This window comes from Amaranthus tricolor, chromosome 13 (assembly GCF_026212465.1).
Source record: "Amaranthus tricolor cultivar Red isolate AtriRed21 chromosome 13, ASM2621246v1, whole genome shotgun sequence".
NCBI classification, from domain to species: Eukaryota; Viridiplantae; Streptophyta; class Magnoliopsida; order Caryophyllales; family Amaranthaceae; genus Amaranthus; species Amaranthus tricolor.
The window spans coordinates 18,518,309-18,536,195 of NC_080059.1; the positions used below are offsets into that span (position 1 = coordinate 18,518,309).

Genomic DNA, 17,887 nt, shown 5'->3' on the forward strand with positions numbered 1-17,887 from the left:
GCCCAAAAGTTTAATGAGTATGCTAAGTTTTGCCCTAACATGGTCCCTGATGAAGTTTCTAAGGCACAAAAATTTGAGGATGGTTTAGCTTTCAGGATACAAACTAGCTTAGGAGGAAGTACCTCATCTACCCTTGCAGAGGCTTATTCTAAGGCTTGTAACATGGAGAGGATCTTACAAAGAGAAGAAGATGTGTTGGGAAGGAACAAGAGGAAAGACCAAAGCAATGCTGATAGTCAAAGTAATGATAAAAGACCTCGTTTTGGTAACAATGGGGGTAATGGTAGGAACAATCACCACGGAGGAGGACATAACGATAGGAATTACCGAAACCCTAGGCAGAATGAAAACCAGCAAAGGAATGGCAACCAGAGGGCTTGGGTTTGCAAGAAATGTGAGAAGAGTCATTCGGGCTATACGTGTCAAGGCGAACCAATTAAATGTTATGCTTGTGGCGAAGCTGGGCATAAGGCTAATTATTGTCCCAAGAGGCAAGAAGGAAACCAACCAGGGTAGAATGGACACAACAAGGGCTATAACAACAATGGAGGAGGATCTAGCAACCATAACTTCAACAACAACCGCTCGAACAATACTCAAGCAGGAAATGGTTCAGCAAATGACAAGTACAACGCCAACAACAATCAGAACAACAATGGAGACAATGGACATGGAGGACGCACTTTCAATGGGAGACTCCACGTTATGAGCAAGAGTGAAGTTGAGTCCGACGGCAACATTGTCACGGGTACTTTCCTTGTAAACTCTAAACCTGCTTTTGTACTCTTTGATTCTGGAGCTTCACATTCCTTTTTATCTAAATCTTTTATCGAAAAACATTCCCTTAAACCTTCTTCCTCATGTCAAGCTAAGGTAACCACACCCTCAGGTGAAACCTTTCTCAGTAAGAACCTTTACTTAGGTATGCCTATTGTCATCTCTGAAACCGAACTACTCGTGGACCTTATCGAGTTTAATTTAAAAGACTTCGATTTGGTTTTGGGAATGGATTGGTTAAGGAAGTATCAGGCAAAAATCAATTGTGCTAAATAGAGAATTACCTTTAGGGGCCCTAAGGGAAATAAACTAACCTACCAAGAAACTACTTCCGAGCCACCAAAGACCAAGCTTATCTCCGCCTTAAATCTCCAGACCCATCTTAGGAAAGGCTACCCCGTATATTTGTGCCATGTAAAGGACACGAGCATGAAAGAGGACGAGTTAGGAGAGATACCTGTAGTTAAGGAGTTTGTTGATGTATTCTCAGATGAGATTCCAGAGATGCCACCTGTGAGAGAGTTAGACTTCAAGATTGACTTAGTTCCGGGAACATGACCCATTTCAAAGGCACCTTATAGGATGGCACCTGCCGAGTTGCAAGAGTTGAAGGTACAACTTGAGGACTTGTTGGATAAAGGATATATAAGACCAAGTGTATCAGGTTATCATCAATTACGAATTGCAGAAGAGGATATAGCCAAAACAGCTTTTCGAACGAGGTATGGCCACTATGAGTTCACAGTCATGCCCTTTGGACTCACTAATGCGCATGCTGTCTTTATGGATCTTATGAATAGGACTTTTCAGCCTTATTTGGATAAGTTTGTAGTTGTTTTTATTGATGATATTTTAGTATACTCTATGAATCGAGAAGAGCATGAAGCTCATTTGAGTAAAGTTTTAGAGATTTTAAGAGAGAATAAGTTGTATGCCAAGTTTTCAAAATGTGAATTCTAGTTAGAAAAGGTAGCATTTTTGGGGCATGTAATTACAAAAGATGGAGTGATGGTGGATCCCTCAAAGGTTCAAGCAGTAATGAACTGGCCTACACCCACTAATGTGACAGAAGTGAGAAGTTTCTTAGGCCTAGCCGGATACTATAGGAGATTTGTGAAAAATTTCTCGAGAATCGCTCAACCTATTACTAATTTGATGAAGAAGACCACTAAGTTTCAATGGGATGAGAAGTGTGAAGCGGCATTCCAAGAGTTGAAATCAAGGCTTACCTCTGCACCTGTGCTGACCTTACCGAATGAAAGTGGAGAATATAAGGTTTATACAGACGCATCTAAGAACGGACTAGGTTGTGTGTTGATGCAAGATGGGAAAGTAGTAGCATATGCTTCACGACAACTTATGCCGCATGAGAAGAATTACCCCACACATGACTTAGAATTGGGAGCTGTAGTCTTTGCATTGAAAATTTGGAGACATTATTTATTTGGAGTAAAGTGCAAGATTTATACTGATCACAAGAGTTTGAGATTCTAGTACACTCAAAAGGAGTTGAATATGAGACAAAGACGATGGTTAGAACTCATTAAGGATTATGATCTGGATTTGAAGTATTGTGAAGGAAAGGCAAACAAAGTAGCTGATGCTCTGAGTAGAAAGTCAAGTCATACAATGAATGCATTAATTTTAGCAGATGAGTTGTGTGAAGAGATTCGTAAGATGAACTTAGAAGTGGTAGAATATGGATATGTGGGTACTCAATTGAATGGAATGACGGTTGAATCCGATATTTTTGAGGAAATTAGAGTGAAGCAAGTTACGGATAACTGGTTAACTAAATTGAAGAAGTTGAAGGAGGATGGTCAAGCACCTGAGTTCGAAAGCGATGAAAATGGCGTAATGAAGTATAAAGGAAGATGGTGCATACCGCATGACGAGGAACTTAAGACTAAGATTATGACTGAAGCCCTTAATTCGCCATACTCAATACATCCTGGTGGTGATAAGATGTACAAGGATCTTAAGAAGAACTTTTGGTGGCCCAACATGAAGCGTGAAGTTGCAGGCTTTGTGGCGAAGTGTCTAACATGTCAGAAGGTGAAAATTCAACATATGAAGCCGGGGGGAAAATTGCAACCATTAGAAGTACCTAGATGGAAATGGGAGTCGATTTCAATGGACTTTGTAGTAGGATTGCCAAAGTCAAAAACAGGGAAGAATTCCATATGGGTGATAGTGGATCGATTAACAAAAATAGCAAGGTTTATAGCTATGAAGAATACTTGGACAATGCAACAAATGGCAGACGCGTATTTTCAAGAGGTAGTGAGATTGCATGGTGTGCCTAAGGACATTGTATCGAATAGAGATTCGAGATATCTGTCCAAATTTTGGAAGATGCTACAAGAAGCAGTAGGCACGATACTAAAGTTCAGTACTGCATTTCATCCAGCAACAGATGGTCAAACAGAGAGAACGATTCAGACTCTTGAGGATTTGTTAAGAGCATGTGTTATGGATTTTGGTGGATCTTGGGAGGATAATTTGATGTATGTAGAGTTTTCTTACAATAATAGTTTTCATTCTAGCATAAGAATGCCACCTTACGCAGCCCTATATGGGAGAAAGTGTAGGAGTCCTATATGTTGGAATGATGTTAATGAGTCGTTGGGATTAGGACCAGACATGATTGAGGAGACCACAAAGAAAGTAAGAATGATCCAAGAACGCATGAGGGAAGCGCAAGATCGTCAGAAGTCGTATGCAGACAAAAAGAGGAGGGCATTAGAGTTTGAAGTAGGTGAACAAGTTTTGCTCAAAAGTGTCACCAACCAAGGGTGTCATGAGATTTGGTAAGAAGGGTAAATTGAGTCCTCGTTTTATAGGTCCTTATGAAATATTGGAACGAATTGGGGAAGTAGCCTATAGATTAGCCCTACCTATGAACCTAGCTAAAGTCCACAATGTTTTCCATGTATCCCAACTCCGAAAATATGTCCATGACCCTTCCCATATTATACAACTTGAAACCATTGAACTTGATGAAACCCTTACCTTTGAACAAAAACCAATAAAAATCCTTGATACCAAAACAAGATGTACCCGAAACAAGGAAATTAAGTTGGTCAAGATATTATGGACGAACCAGCAAACCGAAGAAGCTACATGGGAAACCGAAGTTGACATGAGAAAGCGATACCCCGAACTCTTCGAACAGGTACGTTGAGTTTCGAGGATGAAACTTTTTAAATAGGGGGGGTGATGCGAGTCTATCAAACCGTTCAATATTTTTTTAAAACTTCAGTAGTTAACTTTAAGTTCGAGGACGAACTTTTGTTTGAAGGGGGAGTGTATGTAACAACCGTTTTTTTAAATAATAATAATAATAATAAATAAATAAATTTCAGAAAAAATAAAAAAAATAAAAAAGAAAACATAACTCCCCATTAACAATAACTTCCCACTCCTCCCTCTAAACCTCATAACTAACCTCACTTACCTCTTATAAATCAAACCAATTACCCTTAATTTCATTCACATTATTACTCACACTTCCTTCTTCTCTTACAAATTACTTCCTACATCACCCATTTGCTTAAAATTCAGTCAAGAAAACACAAGATTTTGATATTTAAGGTATGAAATTTCATCTCTTTATAATATTGTTCTACCAATTTCAATCCAAATTACACATTTTGCATTTGAAAAAAAATTATTAATTCTGACCTTAGCTTTTCCGGCGATACGACGGTCACCGAGATACCACCGGCGTGCGACGGCGGTCACCGGAGCCACCGCCGGCCGACACCTTCTCCTTCTTCCTTCTCCCTTTCTCCTTCTCTCTCCTCCTTCCCTTTCTTCTTTCTTTTCGTGGGTTCCTGGAAACTCACCCACTTCTTTTTTTTATATAATAATTATGATTATTATTATTATTATTATTAATTTTTTTAACCCTTACAATTTTAAATCTTATAATAAAATGAGTTAACTATGTTATTTAAAACCTTGCTCTTTTATACTACTCTTACAATTTTAAATTACATGTTTAAATTTATTCTTTTTTTAAAATAAAGTATATAAAATAAAAAGAAGTCTTTTAAATTATTTTTGAATGGGTTGATCGGGGTATTAAATAAGATATATTATTTTCTCGTGTAGACAGCGGATTCGTAAACAGAGATTATTAGAAGCGTACGTTGTCTAGGATCGCATGACAAGGTAATTCTCAATGTCCATCTAATTAGGACTATCCCGTTAGTATTATGTGCTAAGTGATAATTAATGTGTTTAATAGGATGCATGATTTTATATAACATTATTTTATATGATGTTATGTTTTATATAATCTCAAATTATATTTACTATTATTTTTGTCAAACTTGAATTTATAATTATTATTTTGATAAAATTTATATTATTATTTTGATATCGAAATTCGATACGATTTATTTGAAAGACAAATATTTATGATATTAATTCCTATTGCCACCAATTGATGTTAGAATGGTGATTTGAAAATTAAGATTTTAGTTGAATATTCCTGAGATATATATTTATTGGGAAAATTTATGATCATAAAATAAAATATATAATGTATGTTTAATTATATGTTTGTGTGCACGCGACTAATTATTAAAATATATTAAATCACGTAAAGTGTAACACGAGGGAAATGAAGCTTTTATATTTGTTGTGATCCAAGTATAAGGGTGATGAACAGGTTGCCCTGTTTGGTTAGTATAGCTGCCGACAGGTATTATTATTTCTGATACTTGATACGATGTTTGGTCTTCCTTCTATTTGTTGTGATCCAAGTAGAGGGGGTGTGCACACTAGGGTTCCCTGAGACTTTACTGGCCTTGAATTATTTGGGGTGACGACCTCTTGTTGAAGTAGGTATAGGGGTAAAGCCTCGGCCTACTGGCGTTCTCGTTCTCTCAAATTAAAAATTTATTATGTGTTTGTCATTATTAATTATCAATTTAATAAATTGGTTTATGTGATATTATATATATTATTTTCTCAAACTGTTTTCTGTTAAACTCAGCTATATGTTATTTTCTAAAATTATTTCCAATTTGATTATATTGTATTTTCTTAAATCATTTTCAAACTTAATCGTCTTAGGGGATGGAGTTGGAATTACTCAATTTTTCTGATTTTGGGAGTTTTTTACTTGTTTTTCTTGCATTCTTATGTCACAGGTTATTGATTGCATGGGAATCGCGGAGTGAGGATCACTTAGAAATATAGCTTTTACTAGAGTCATATTTCAGTTTAAATTTTACCTTAGGTTGTTTAAATTTTATATGGACACAAATTACGTTTCAGTCTTTTCTTATGTTGTAAGACCCTTTGTTGGATTTAAAATTATTAAGTTATTTCTTAGTCGTTAAGCCGTACATTTATTTTATTAGAATTAGATGTGGCGGTAACACTCCCATGAGTAGGTTTTGCTCATGTTTTTCATTAAAGGTGTTTTCAAAAGTCCGACCTATTCTGAGAGTGTTACAAGTAGCCGCCGCCGCCCTCCGTTCCCACGAAAAGGGTGTTTACCATCACCTCTTGTACAATTCTTTTCTTCTTCATCATCTCCCACTCCTCAAGAAGGTAATTTGAAGTACCAATTTCATTTGTTTACTTGTTGACTTGTTACCAATTTCATTTGTTTTCTGCCATCACCTTCGTATTTTCATTATTATGATTTTGATTTTGGATACTTCATACTTAACTATTTTGGTTTCTCAATTAATTTTGGTTTCTGGGTTGTTCTGGATTGTCTGTTTCTGGGTTGTTTCTAGGTTCCCAAATCATCACCCTCCATTACTTATCACCCTTCATTGTCAAGATCTTCTTTTGCGAGCTTAACAAACTGTACACTGCTTCATTCTCTTGCTGTTACATTTGGATTCGGATCTAATATCGTGGTTTCATGTTCTCTAATCGATTTTTAAAAGTGGTATTGATTTTTAAATTTAAGTGTAATGTTGCAAGCTAAATCACATGTAAAGGTTAATGTTTATGCTTGTCCTACCTCAAAGATTTCTTTTTGAGAGAGGGTAGAAATTTGCTAATAAATGAAGAGATGTAAATGAACCTGTAATCTACATTGTTTTGTAGGAGTTGAGCCAAATGATGATAGTAATAATCCTAGAACAGATGGAAGTTATGGAACAGATGTTGAGACTCATAACATTGGGCAAGAAGCTACTCCAACATTCGGAACTCGCAAGAGAAAATGGACATCAGATTGTTGGGACCATTACAATACTTTCGATGGTGATGAATTCGCTGATAAGAGGCCACGAGCTTACTGTAAGTATTGTAATAAAAGACCGATCTTTGCCGACTCAATGTATGGTACTACTAATTTTAGACGTCACACTGAATCTTGTCAAGCTCGTGATAATTGTGATATGCGTCAAATGCTCTTAGATAAAAAAGCTAAGACTGTTTTAAAATACAATCCTATTGAGTACAAACAAAAGGTTGCTTTGGCTATCATTAGGCATGGATATAGTTACACTTTTGCTGAGCATGAAGGGAATATGGATATCCATACATATTTAAATGAAAATTGTAAACCAATATGTCGAAATACAGCTAGGAATTGGATCATTAAAATTCATCAAAAGGAGAGAATACAATTAAAAAAGGCATTACATGTTATCCCTGGAAAGATTTGCTTGACATCGGATATGTGGTCCTCAGTTTTTGGTCAAGGATACCTTTCTTTAACTGCTCATTACATAGATGAGAATTGGAAGTTGCACAACAAGATACTTAATTTTTGTCATGTTCCTCCTCCTCATAATGCTCAAGTGTTACATGATACTATTCTTGATAATCTGAAAAAATGGGGAATACATAAGAAAATATTTTTCATTACTTTAGATAATGCTAGATGCAATGATAATATGCAAGACTTGTTGGCAGATAGTCTTTCTGTTTTTGGTAGCTTGCCATGTGATGGTGAATATTTTCATGTTCGTTGTGGTGCTCATGTGTTGAACTTGATTATTCAAGATGGATTGAAATGTGTTAGTGATTCTTTGAGTAAAATTAGGCAATTTGTTAGACATTGGACTTCTTCAGAAGCTAGGAAAATGAAATTTGCTGAATGTGTTTCTGGAGTTGGTGTGGATTGTTCTAGAGGTCTTTTGTTGGATTGTCCAACGAGGTGGAATTCTACATTCATGATGATTCAAAGGGCTTTGGTATACAAAGTTGTTTTCTCTAGGTTAGGCAGATCGGATACATCAACTTCTACTTTAATTGAGGAAGAATGGTCTAGACTTGCGAAAATTTGTGATCTACTTAGGCCATTTGACCTTATTACCAAGCAATTTTCGGGAAGGAATTATCCAATAGCAAACTTGTATTTGATGAATGTCTGGTCAATTGAGTCTCTCATATTGAGTTATTGTAATATTGAGGATGAGTCGATAAGCAATATGGCGAAGGGCATGAAGGCTAAATTTGATAAGTATTGGGAAAACTATAGCATGATTCTTTCCATGGCTGCCATTTTAGATCCTCGCTTAAAACTTCAATATGTGAAGTTTTGTTTTGTGCAATTAGATGGTAGAAGTGCTGAATATAAGACTGAGAAAGTGAAAGAAAGTCTCTTCAAGCTATTTGAAGAGTATTCACAAGTTGATATTTCTCCCCTTGGTTGTACTAGAGTTGGAAGCGGGAATGCAAGTCTTGCTGTAAGTTTTATTCTTAACATTTTGATATTATGTTGTACTTAAATTTGTTATTCAATAATTATTAATAGAAGTTCTCTTGTTTTGTAGGCGTTTTCATCTTATGAGAATTCTTCTTCTCAAGGTAGAACACAACTAGATGACTACTTAGGTGAGCATAAATTGGATCCTTTGTCGGATTTGGATGTTCTTGGTTGGTGGAAGGATAATGCTAAAAGGTTTCCACAAGTTGCAAGTATGGCAAGAGATTTGTTAAGTATTCCAATTACTACTGTTGCTTCCGAGTCGAGTTTTAGCTTGGGAAGTAGGATACTAACAAAATGGAGAGCTTCCTTACTACTGGAGAGTGCCGAGACTTTGGTCACAAGCCGAAGTTGGCTATATGGATATGATGTTGAAAATGGTAAATTGTCTTTCTTTTTTTGCATTTTGAGAAATAAAGAGATTCACAGCTAATTAAATAGTTCGTTTTTTATTTGTGTGAAGATAACAATTCTTTTGAAGACGGTGTTGAAATTTCGATTTTGCGGGATCCAAACAAAGAACCTCAAGTTATCGGCGTAGAAGAAAGCGGAGTTGAAATTCTTGAAGATGATGATTTTTAGTAAATGTTGCTTAGATTATTAAATACTAGACTATGAACAAGTTTATTAAATTGTAATTGTCATACTTTGTTGAACTAATTTTATTTTCTGTTTCATGCAACTTTTTATATGTACTCTATATAAGTTATAATTTTATCGTAATAGGTACATATTAATATATTATCGTAATAGGTATATATACATATTAATATATCATCATTGACGTAAATTATTTTTTCAAAAAAGTGCAAAACCCGTTGGGTCAACCCGAACCCGACAACTTAGGGTCTTAAACAAGGTAGTCAAAACTCGAAACCGTAATTTTTTAAACCCGTTCAACCCGAACCCGAAAATATTTTTATACAACCCGACCCGTCCGACCTGTTTCACAGGTCTAGAAATGATCATTGTTGTTGGTTTGGTTGTTAATTATCGTCGTTGAAGAATTTGTTAATTGTGGGTACATTGTTAATGTTGAATCACCATGGTTAGTTTCCTCAATTGTTGTCTTAAGTTGTTTAATGTGGCTAAGTCCTTGAAAATTAGCATTATGAGTTGTCTAAACTACTAATTGCTTTGTTTTTATTCTTTGTCACCTCAAACCTTGGAAATGTAGCAAACATGATTAAAAATTATTATCAGAAATTGAATTATTGAAATCGAGTATTGTACATTAGATTGTAGGAAAGTGCATTATTTAGCATATATTTAGCAAATCGGGACTAATGTAATTGATTCCGTTTGATTTTATTTGATTTGTATAGTTTATTCTGTTTCCTAGAATAGCTATTAGTATCATGTATAAATAGAGGTTCTAATCCTCCCTTACATTCAATACAAACAGTATTCAAACCCTAAATCTGTTCAAATCTTTTATTTCCGCATTATTTTATCTTTTCATACATTATATGATTTAAGCAACATAGTCTTGTTTATAACAAAAGTGTATGAACTAGATCTTTTCCCTTTGAACAAACCTTGTTTTAGAATTCAATGGAAAATAATATTATATTTAGATTGAATTGATGGTATAGTTCATGAGTAAATATGTGTGTATGGTTAGAATGCATATTCATATGATTTGTGACTTGTAAGGATGGTAGAGGGGGACTTCTTATCTTAGGGTAAGTAGATTTTAAATGAAGTCAAGTAGACTTATTAAGTCTTACTTTAAACGTGCATAGGTGCCTAGTTCATAAGAGAAGCCTGAGAACCTCATCTTTGGTGGTTGTAATAACTTTTTGTCTTACAATTGCAATTGCAGGTATGTACACACGTTAACTAACTTTTATATGCTTATGTTTCAAAGTGTTATCAATATATGCGACTTTATGCATTGTATTATAAATATGAAGTACTAGAGTAAGCCTTATACATGAATAGCTAATTATTGTGTGTCTCTTGAACTTAGAGTGATATAAACGCATAGAACTAAGGTATTATTAGAAGTTGAACATAATTCCCTTATTGTTAGAATAACATTATGTTCACGTGGAGTCCGAATGATTCCTTTATATTTGTATTTAAGTTTATATTTGAGTTACCAGTGGGTTTTGCAAACCCCATGGTTCTCTTTGATAGAAAGAGTATATTTGAGTTACCGGTGGGTCTTGCAAACCCCATGGTTCTCATTGATGGCAAGAGTATATTTGAGTTACCGGTGGATCTTGCAAACCTCATGGTTCTCATTGATGGCAAGAGTATATTTGAGTTACCGGTGGGTCTTGCAATCCCCAAGGTTCTTATTAATAGAAAGTTTATTCATTGATAAAAGGTTTGTATTTGAGATAGTCGTGGGTCTTGCAAACCCCAAGGTCTTCATTGATAGAATAGCTTATGCTAGTAAGAAGTTCCCCGTGGGTCTTGAGAACCCCAAGGGTTTCCCTTCATAGAAAGATTATGTCTAAGTTGAGTTACCTCATGGGAGTTAAGAATCCCAAGGATATACGATGATCATACTGACTTTAAGGTAGATAAGCGTCGTAAGGCCATGCTTTATCATTAGGCGTCAGTTAATCTGTTAACGCTCTTAGTTAAGTTGATATCATATGTGTCTTATAGACATGTTTTGATTTTGAGAAAAGGAGTATTGAGATATACGTTCCACTTATGAACACATGGTTCGGATCGGAAAAGAAGAATTGAGATTAAGAAATATAGGTGGATGATAAATGGTTACTAATTATGCTTTGTGTTTCGCAAAATCATCTTTATACAGTCGTATAACATAATGTTATCTAGTCTGTTCACCTTATTATATTTTGTGTTAGTTACTGATGTGTAAGTGTTTGTGTTTATGTTTGAAATATTATGACTTTCTACGATGTTCCTGCTATGATACATTTGGCTTATGGTCTCATGTTGAGTAACAGGATCATCCTAGATAGGTCTAATAGGTATTGGAGCTTCTTCTGCATTGCATTGGGGGAGAGTTATGAGTGCGAAGCATGACACGAGTTATGCGTTGGTCTTTGGACTTCGTAGCTCTTTATGTCTTTTGTAAACTTTAGGTTGTGTACGTTTTTGGTATGAGGCATTGTGTCCTCCGTTGTATTTTCAGAATTTCGCTGACCAGTTTATGGTTTTATATGTTTTTAAAGTGTTTTATTCTTTTCAAAACTCAAGCGTTGACACTGGAACCATGATCCATGGTTGTCATGATGATTTGAGGAGCCGGCGATGAATTATTTCCATCTTGGTAGGAGATCTTAATGGCGATGATGCCTTGGATGAATTTAGTTATTTTATTGTGTTTTATATTCCATTACGACCTCAATTTTTTGTGGAAATGCTACTGAAATTTCTACTTGTATTTATGAATTTTATTATTATTACTTTATTTATTTTTATTTTAATTTAATGTAACACCTAAATTTCCTCCTGTCCTTTGCGATTTTTATTTCGTATAAGAGGTTGAAAATTCAAGGGTGTTACACAAAGGTTTTCTCATTGCCCTCCACATAGGCACATTTGTTCACTACTCACTCTAAAGCCTACACCATATCATGCCTCCCATTCACTCTTCTTCTTCCATGCAATATGTTGAAATTGACCAAGAGGAGTGGCAATGTGTTGATGCTCATGTCATTCAGTAGATAAATGGTACGATTTCTCATAAATTGATGCAGACTATTTTTGATACTTCGGGTGCGGCTACTGCGCATAAGACTTGGGAAGCCATTCATGAAATATTTTAGGATATTCGGAACACCCATGCTTTGTATTTGGAGGACCAATTTACTCATGCTGAGATGGAAACATTATCTAATATTAGTTCTTATGGACTCCAATCTTAAGAACCCACTGCCCTCTTTCTACTAGGCTAGATCTCGCCTAATCCTCTATGAGACTAAAAGGAATCATCAAGCCACTTGAGAATCACAAACAGACTCAAAACTGCTGTTTTGACATCTCATATCTAGGATGATGACTTACCAAGCCATCCCACTTTTGTTTCTTCACATGGGTCTTAGCAAAAAGGCTCTAACCCTCTTCTCGTGGTAGCAAACACTATCCTCGAGGTGGACGTTGGCACGGAAAACAAACTAACTTTAGGGAACCTCGAGGTGGACGTCGGCACAGACCTAAATCGGACAGGAGGCACCGGGTCTTAATTATTCTTCATTCCGGATTTCCGGTCTGGTTCGGTCTAAATCCGAAAAAATCCGAGTTATACCAGATTAGACCGGATGTATATAAAAGTAGTTTAAAGGAGAATAATATTTACGATTTTTATGTATATACTTATTTAAAGGGCTTTAGATTTTTTATTTCTAACAAAAAATAATTTTTTATCTCAAATATTTTAAATTTGTAATAATTAATTTGCTAAATTATTTTAAAATCTTCCATTTCTTAATTGATTTTTAATATCAAAAACTACTTTCGATCTATCCGGTCTAAACTCGGACCGGACTGGTAGGAAACTGGGTTTCCAGTCTTCTGGTCCAACCAGTTTCAGCCGGTCTGGTCCGAGTTTGGACCAGTGAACACCACCCCTACTTCACATTACCCAATTGATTTTTGTCAAATTGGTGATACAGGTGCTACAAATCACAAGACTTCTTCCTCAATTACTCTCTCCTCATATTTTAATTTGAGCAATCATATTATTGTTCGTAGTGTTAATCAGATTCCTATTCATGTTTATGGCCAATCTTTCCTTAAACCACCTCACCCTCCGCTCACCTTCAACCACTCTTTCTAGAACTCTATGGCATAGTAGATTGGGACATCCTAGTTCTAATATTATTAATTCTCTTAGGAAGAATAATTTTATTTCATGTAATGAACGATTAAGTAGTTTCATTTGTCATGTACTTGGTAACTAAAATAAAATTGTCATATTATGATTCCACTTCTTCTACTTATCTACTGTTTGATATTTTGCATGGTGATATTTGGACTTCCTCTATTGTGAGCTCTCTTGGCCTTAAATACTATGTATTACTATATTCTTGAATGCTTTCTCCAATTTTTTAGGGACTATACCCCTCTCGCTAATAATCACATGTGTTTCCGTTATTTGAATATACTACAATTTTGTCTCAATATGAACGTCGTATTATACATTTTCAATGTGATCATGGAGGTGAGTATGATAAATCTTTGTTCCACAAATTTTCAACACTATGGTTTTTAATTTCACTTTTCATGTCCATAAATATCTTCACAAAAAGGAAAAGACAAATTTAAAATTCTTACTATAAACAACATCATTTGTACATTGTTAAATCAATTTTAGTTCCTCCAAAACTTTGGCATCATAGTTTAGCAATGACTGCTTATCTTCATGATATTATTCCTACTAAATTACTCAACAAACTCTCTCCTACTCACATTTTTATATAACAAAAATCCATAGTTATGATCATCTTTTGGTGTTTTGGGAGCCTTTGTTATCCTTTTTTCCCATTCACCACCATTAATAAACTCCAAGCTCGTTCTACGCCATGTGTGTTTTTAAGATTATCTTCTTAATCACCGGGGTTATAAATGTCTTAATTTAACCTCCAACAAAATAATCATCTCGCGACATGTGTCTTCTAATGAAACAAAATTTCCTTTTGCTAATTTAAATTCGTCCCTAGCTGTTAAATAGGATTTCATGGACTCGCATAAGTCACCTGTCCTGTTTCATTTACTGGACCTTATGACCAATCCATCGCCAGCAGCCCATTTTTTCCCCGTCCAGTCTTGTTTAACCCAGAACCCAACTCACCTACTCCCCGAACTCCCGGTGAGCCATAGCATGTGTTACCCAATAGTCCCATTTCTTCCTCTTTGATCCAATATGGACCCATGCCAACTAGTCCACAAACAGCCCACCCCCTCATAGCACAACGCACACAGCCATAAACTCATAATATGGCTACACATTTCCAATATGGTATTTTTTTCAAAATTTATCTTTCATGACTACTCCTTTCTTAGTTCCCCCTAAACAGGCTTTAACAAATCCTAATTAGAAGGCTCCTATGACCGATTAATATACTTTTCTCAGTTCATAGCACTAAGTTTGCGTCCTTCGGATTCACAAACTTGCACACGATCAGCCCCTTCACTCGGAGACAGATTGCTCGACTCTTTCTAACACTCACGATCACCAAAATACACCCAAGAAACCAATTCTTGGTTCTCAGGCCAATCTGTGGGTTCCCCTTTTTCGGCTTCACTCACCTTCAGGATGTTCCCACGCCCTCACCTTGGAGTTTCACTCCCGAAGATTGAAGGTTACACAACAGTTGTTCCACAATCTATTGCTCAGAAGCGTTCCACGCTCTCTTTGTTCCGGTTGATTGAATAATGAACACACCAACGCACAAGGATGAAAAGAAGAGAATCTCAGTTATGCACTTTGAAATTGAATGAAATCTGATTAATCACTATTGAGTTATTGAATGTAATCTATGATCGTCATTACACGAGGCCTATGCACCTATATATAGCTTTCTAAGGACTAACGGCTAGTTTACACACGTGACTAGCACAAGCTTTATTAAAAACAGAAAACAGAAACTAGGCTAAGTACTGTAAGGCTTGTTCGAGTTGTTCTTATGACAGGGGCACCTTGGACAACACTTTATGAGTTCTGTGATGATTACTAGGAGGGTCCTAGGTCCATGATGGCTAGGCCCAGGTGCAAAGATGCCAATTCCAGGTTGACTTGTCTCGGAGCACGTGTGTTCAGATCTCAAGCACAGGTGCAAAGTGGCCTTGTCGCAAACAGGCTGCTGGTTAGTACTTTGGCTGCTTGAGTATGTTTTGTGATTTCTGGGCTTCTCGTGTATTCCTCCGGCTTGGACATCTTGATCATGGCGTGTCTTGTTGTTCTTATCATGCTCAAGACTTGGGTGCTTAGTAATATGCTTTTGAACAGGAACAGTAGGAACAGCTTGTCCGCTGGGAACAGCTTGTAGTTCCTCTGGGCTTAGACCATGTTCTGAGGGGTACGAATATGGTTCACTTTTCTTGTTAATAATGATACGTGGGAGTTGATACTTATCCCCTTAATACTAATATTCTTCGGTATATGTGGATTTTCTATCGTAAGACTAATTTCGATGGCTCTTTTACAAGATATAAAGCTCATTTAGTGAGCGATGGCAAAGCGAAAAAGGTGGATGCTAATTGTTGCGAGACTTTTAGTCTAATTGTTAATTCGACTACTATTCGGGATATTCTTAGCCTAGCTCTTTCTCGAGCATGTCTATCCATCAGTTGGATGTTAAAAATGTTAATCTGTATGGTAATTTGAATAAAACAGTGTTTATGCATCAGCCTATGGGTTTCCATGATCCCACTTTTCCTAATTATGTGTGGCGACTTAAAAAATTGTTATATGAATTAAAACAGGCTCCTCGGGCTTGGTATCAAACACTTTGCTATTATGTTTGTACCATTGGATTTGTCAACAGTTTGTGTGACCATTCTATCTTTATTATGTGTCGTGGTAGTGACATTGCCTTTTTAATTTTCATGTGGATAGTATTATTTTGACAACTTCTTCAGATATGTTATGACAACCGATTATGTCTCACTTGGCTTCTGAATTTGCTACTAGGCTCATTGCATTATTTTTAGGTGTTGCATTTTATTCTCATTCTGGTGGCCTGTTTTTATCTTAACACAAGTATGCTACTAAATTATCGATCATGCTGGTATGTCTTCTTGCGACCCTACTCATATTCCGATTAAATATCATGTTATAACTCATGGTTTAATTTAATTTAATTTCATAGTTTGCGAAATACCAATTTACAATCTCCCTCTCCAACACTGAAGTTAAATATCATGTTATAACTCATGCCGTCCCTGAAACTTGTTAGCTACGTAATTTACTTCTAAGGCTTCATTTCCCTGTTCCTAAGGCTACCTTGGTCTATTGTATAACGTTTGATTTATCTATACGACAATGTTGTTTAACATCAGCGCACTAAACATATTAAATTAGACATTTTTTTTGCTCGTGAGAAGGTCTCCTGTGGTCAGGTCCGTGTTATTCATGTGCCTTCTCGGTTCAATTTTCTAATATATTTACTAAGGGGCTTCCTCGTGTTCGATTTGTTGAATTTCGGTACAATCTTACCGTTTGTTCCCTGCCCACTACGATTAAGGGCGTGTATCAGTAAATATGTATATATATTATTCAGGATAATTATGTCATTACATATCTCAGCTCTAATATATACATATATATATATATATATATATATATATATATATATATATATATATATATAATCTTGATTAATAAAGAGGCGAAGGATTCAATTATCCTACACCTTATTTAACCATTGGAGGCATATGAAAAGTCATATTGCTTTAGAGTTAAGTTGTAAGCATATAATACTTGGAACACCCCATTAAGGCTCTCAGCCCAACACGTTTTATCACTATATGTTGAACTTATGAGAACAAGTATTATGTTCCATTCCCTCTTATCTTCATCTATATACAAGGCTACATAAGATGTTTCAGAGCTGCCACGCATATGAATAATCAGTTTGCTAGAGCCATCACCACCTAAGCAAGCGTCGCCCCACACTATGATGTTTCCACCATTAACAACTTTCCATCTCACACCCTTCTCTATTAAAGAACGAGATCCTCATGTACGTCTCAAGAAAAACTAGGTTGGAAACCAACCTAAGCATTCCAAAATGAGGAAGAAAGGGAGTATCGAGCCTTTAGAGACCGCGCAATAAGGGACGAGTGGAAGGCAAGAGACGCCTAAAGTTGTTAGGATCGTAATAAACTTACATATGTTAAAATATGTAATACCTATTATATTCACTTTTGAGGCTTACATTCGTGAATCAAAGTTTCTTTGAATTTATTTTATATGAACGGAATCAAAAAACTTTTAACAATTAGTCTAAAACCCTAAATCAATATAAAAAATAAAAAAATAAAAAAAGCTTTAATTTTAAAAGTGTAAAGATTAATTTTATATAAGAAAGGACATCTCATCCTTGTCCATATTCACAATCTGACATGACAAGAATTCATTCTTTCGAGGTATTTTATACTACTTTGACTCCCTTCATTTGTTGATTAATTATTTATTACTAAGGATGGTCAAGGTTAGGTCTAATCAGAATCGAACTCAAATCTATGAATTTCTTTTGGAAATTGTCAAACTCAAATCCTTAGGATCAGAAAATTTTCGACTTGGACACAAACATGTTGAATCTGACAAGTCTAGAGTCCTAAACAGGTCCTAAATTAAGCTTTACATTTTAAAGATTTTAACAGTACTAAAATAGATCTACAAGTTGTATACATAAATGTAAATTGCGTTCAAACAAATATAAAAATAGGTTTAGAACGAATTAAAATAGATTTTGATTTTTTGTG

The 17,887-nt window shown here is 35.6% G+C and overlaps 1 protein-coding gene across 1 annotated transcript; it reads left to right on the top strand.

The window, feature by feature from the left end:
- The first annotated feature begins 705 nt into the window (after positions 1 to 705).
- On the top strand, positions 706 to 1,335 carry LOC130798888 (uncharacterized). Its single transcript, XM_057661986.1, has 2 exons — positions 706 to 1,029; positions 1,198 to 1,335. Exons 1-2 carry the CDS (start codon positions 706 to 708, stop codon positions 1,333 to 1,335), a joined length of 462 nt encoding a protein of 153 aa, XP_057517969.1.
- The last annotated feature ends 16,552 nt before the right edge of the window (positions 1,336 to 17,887 follow it).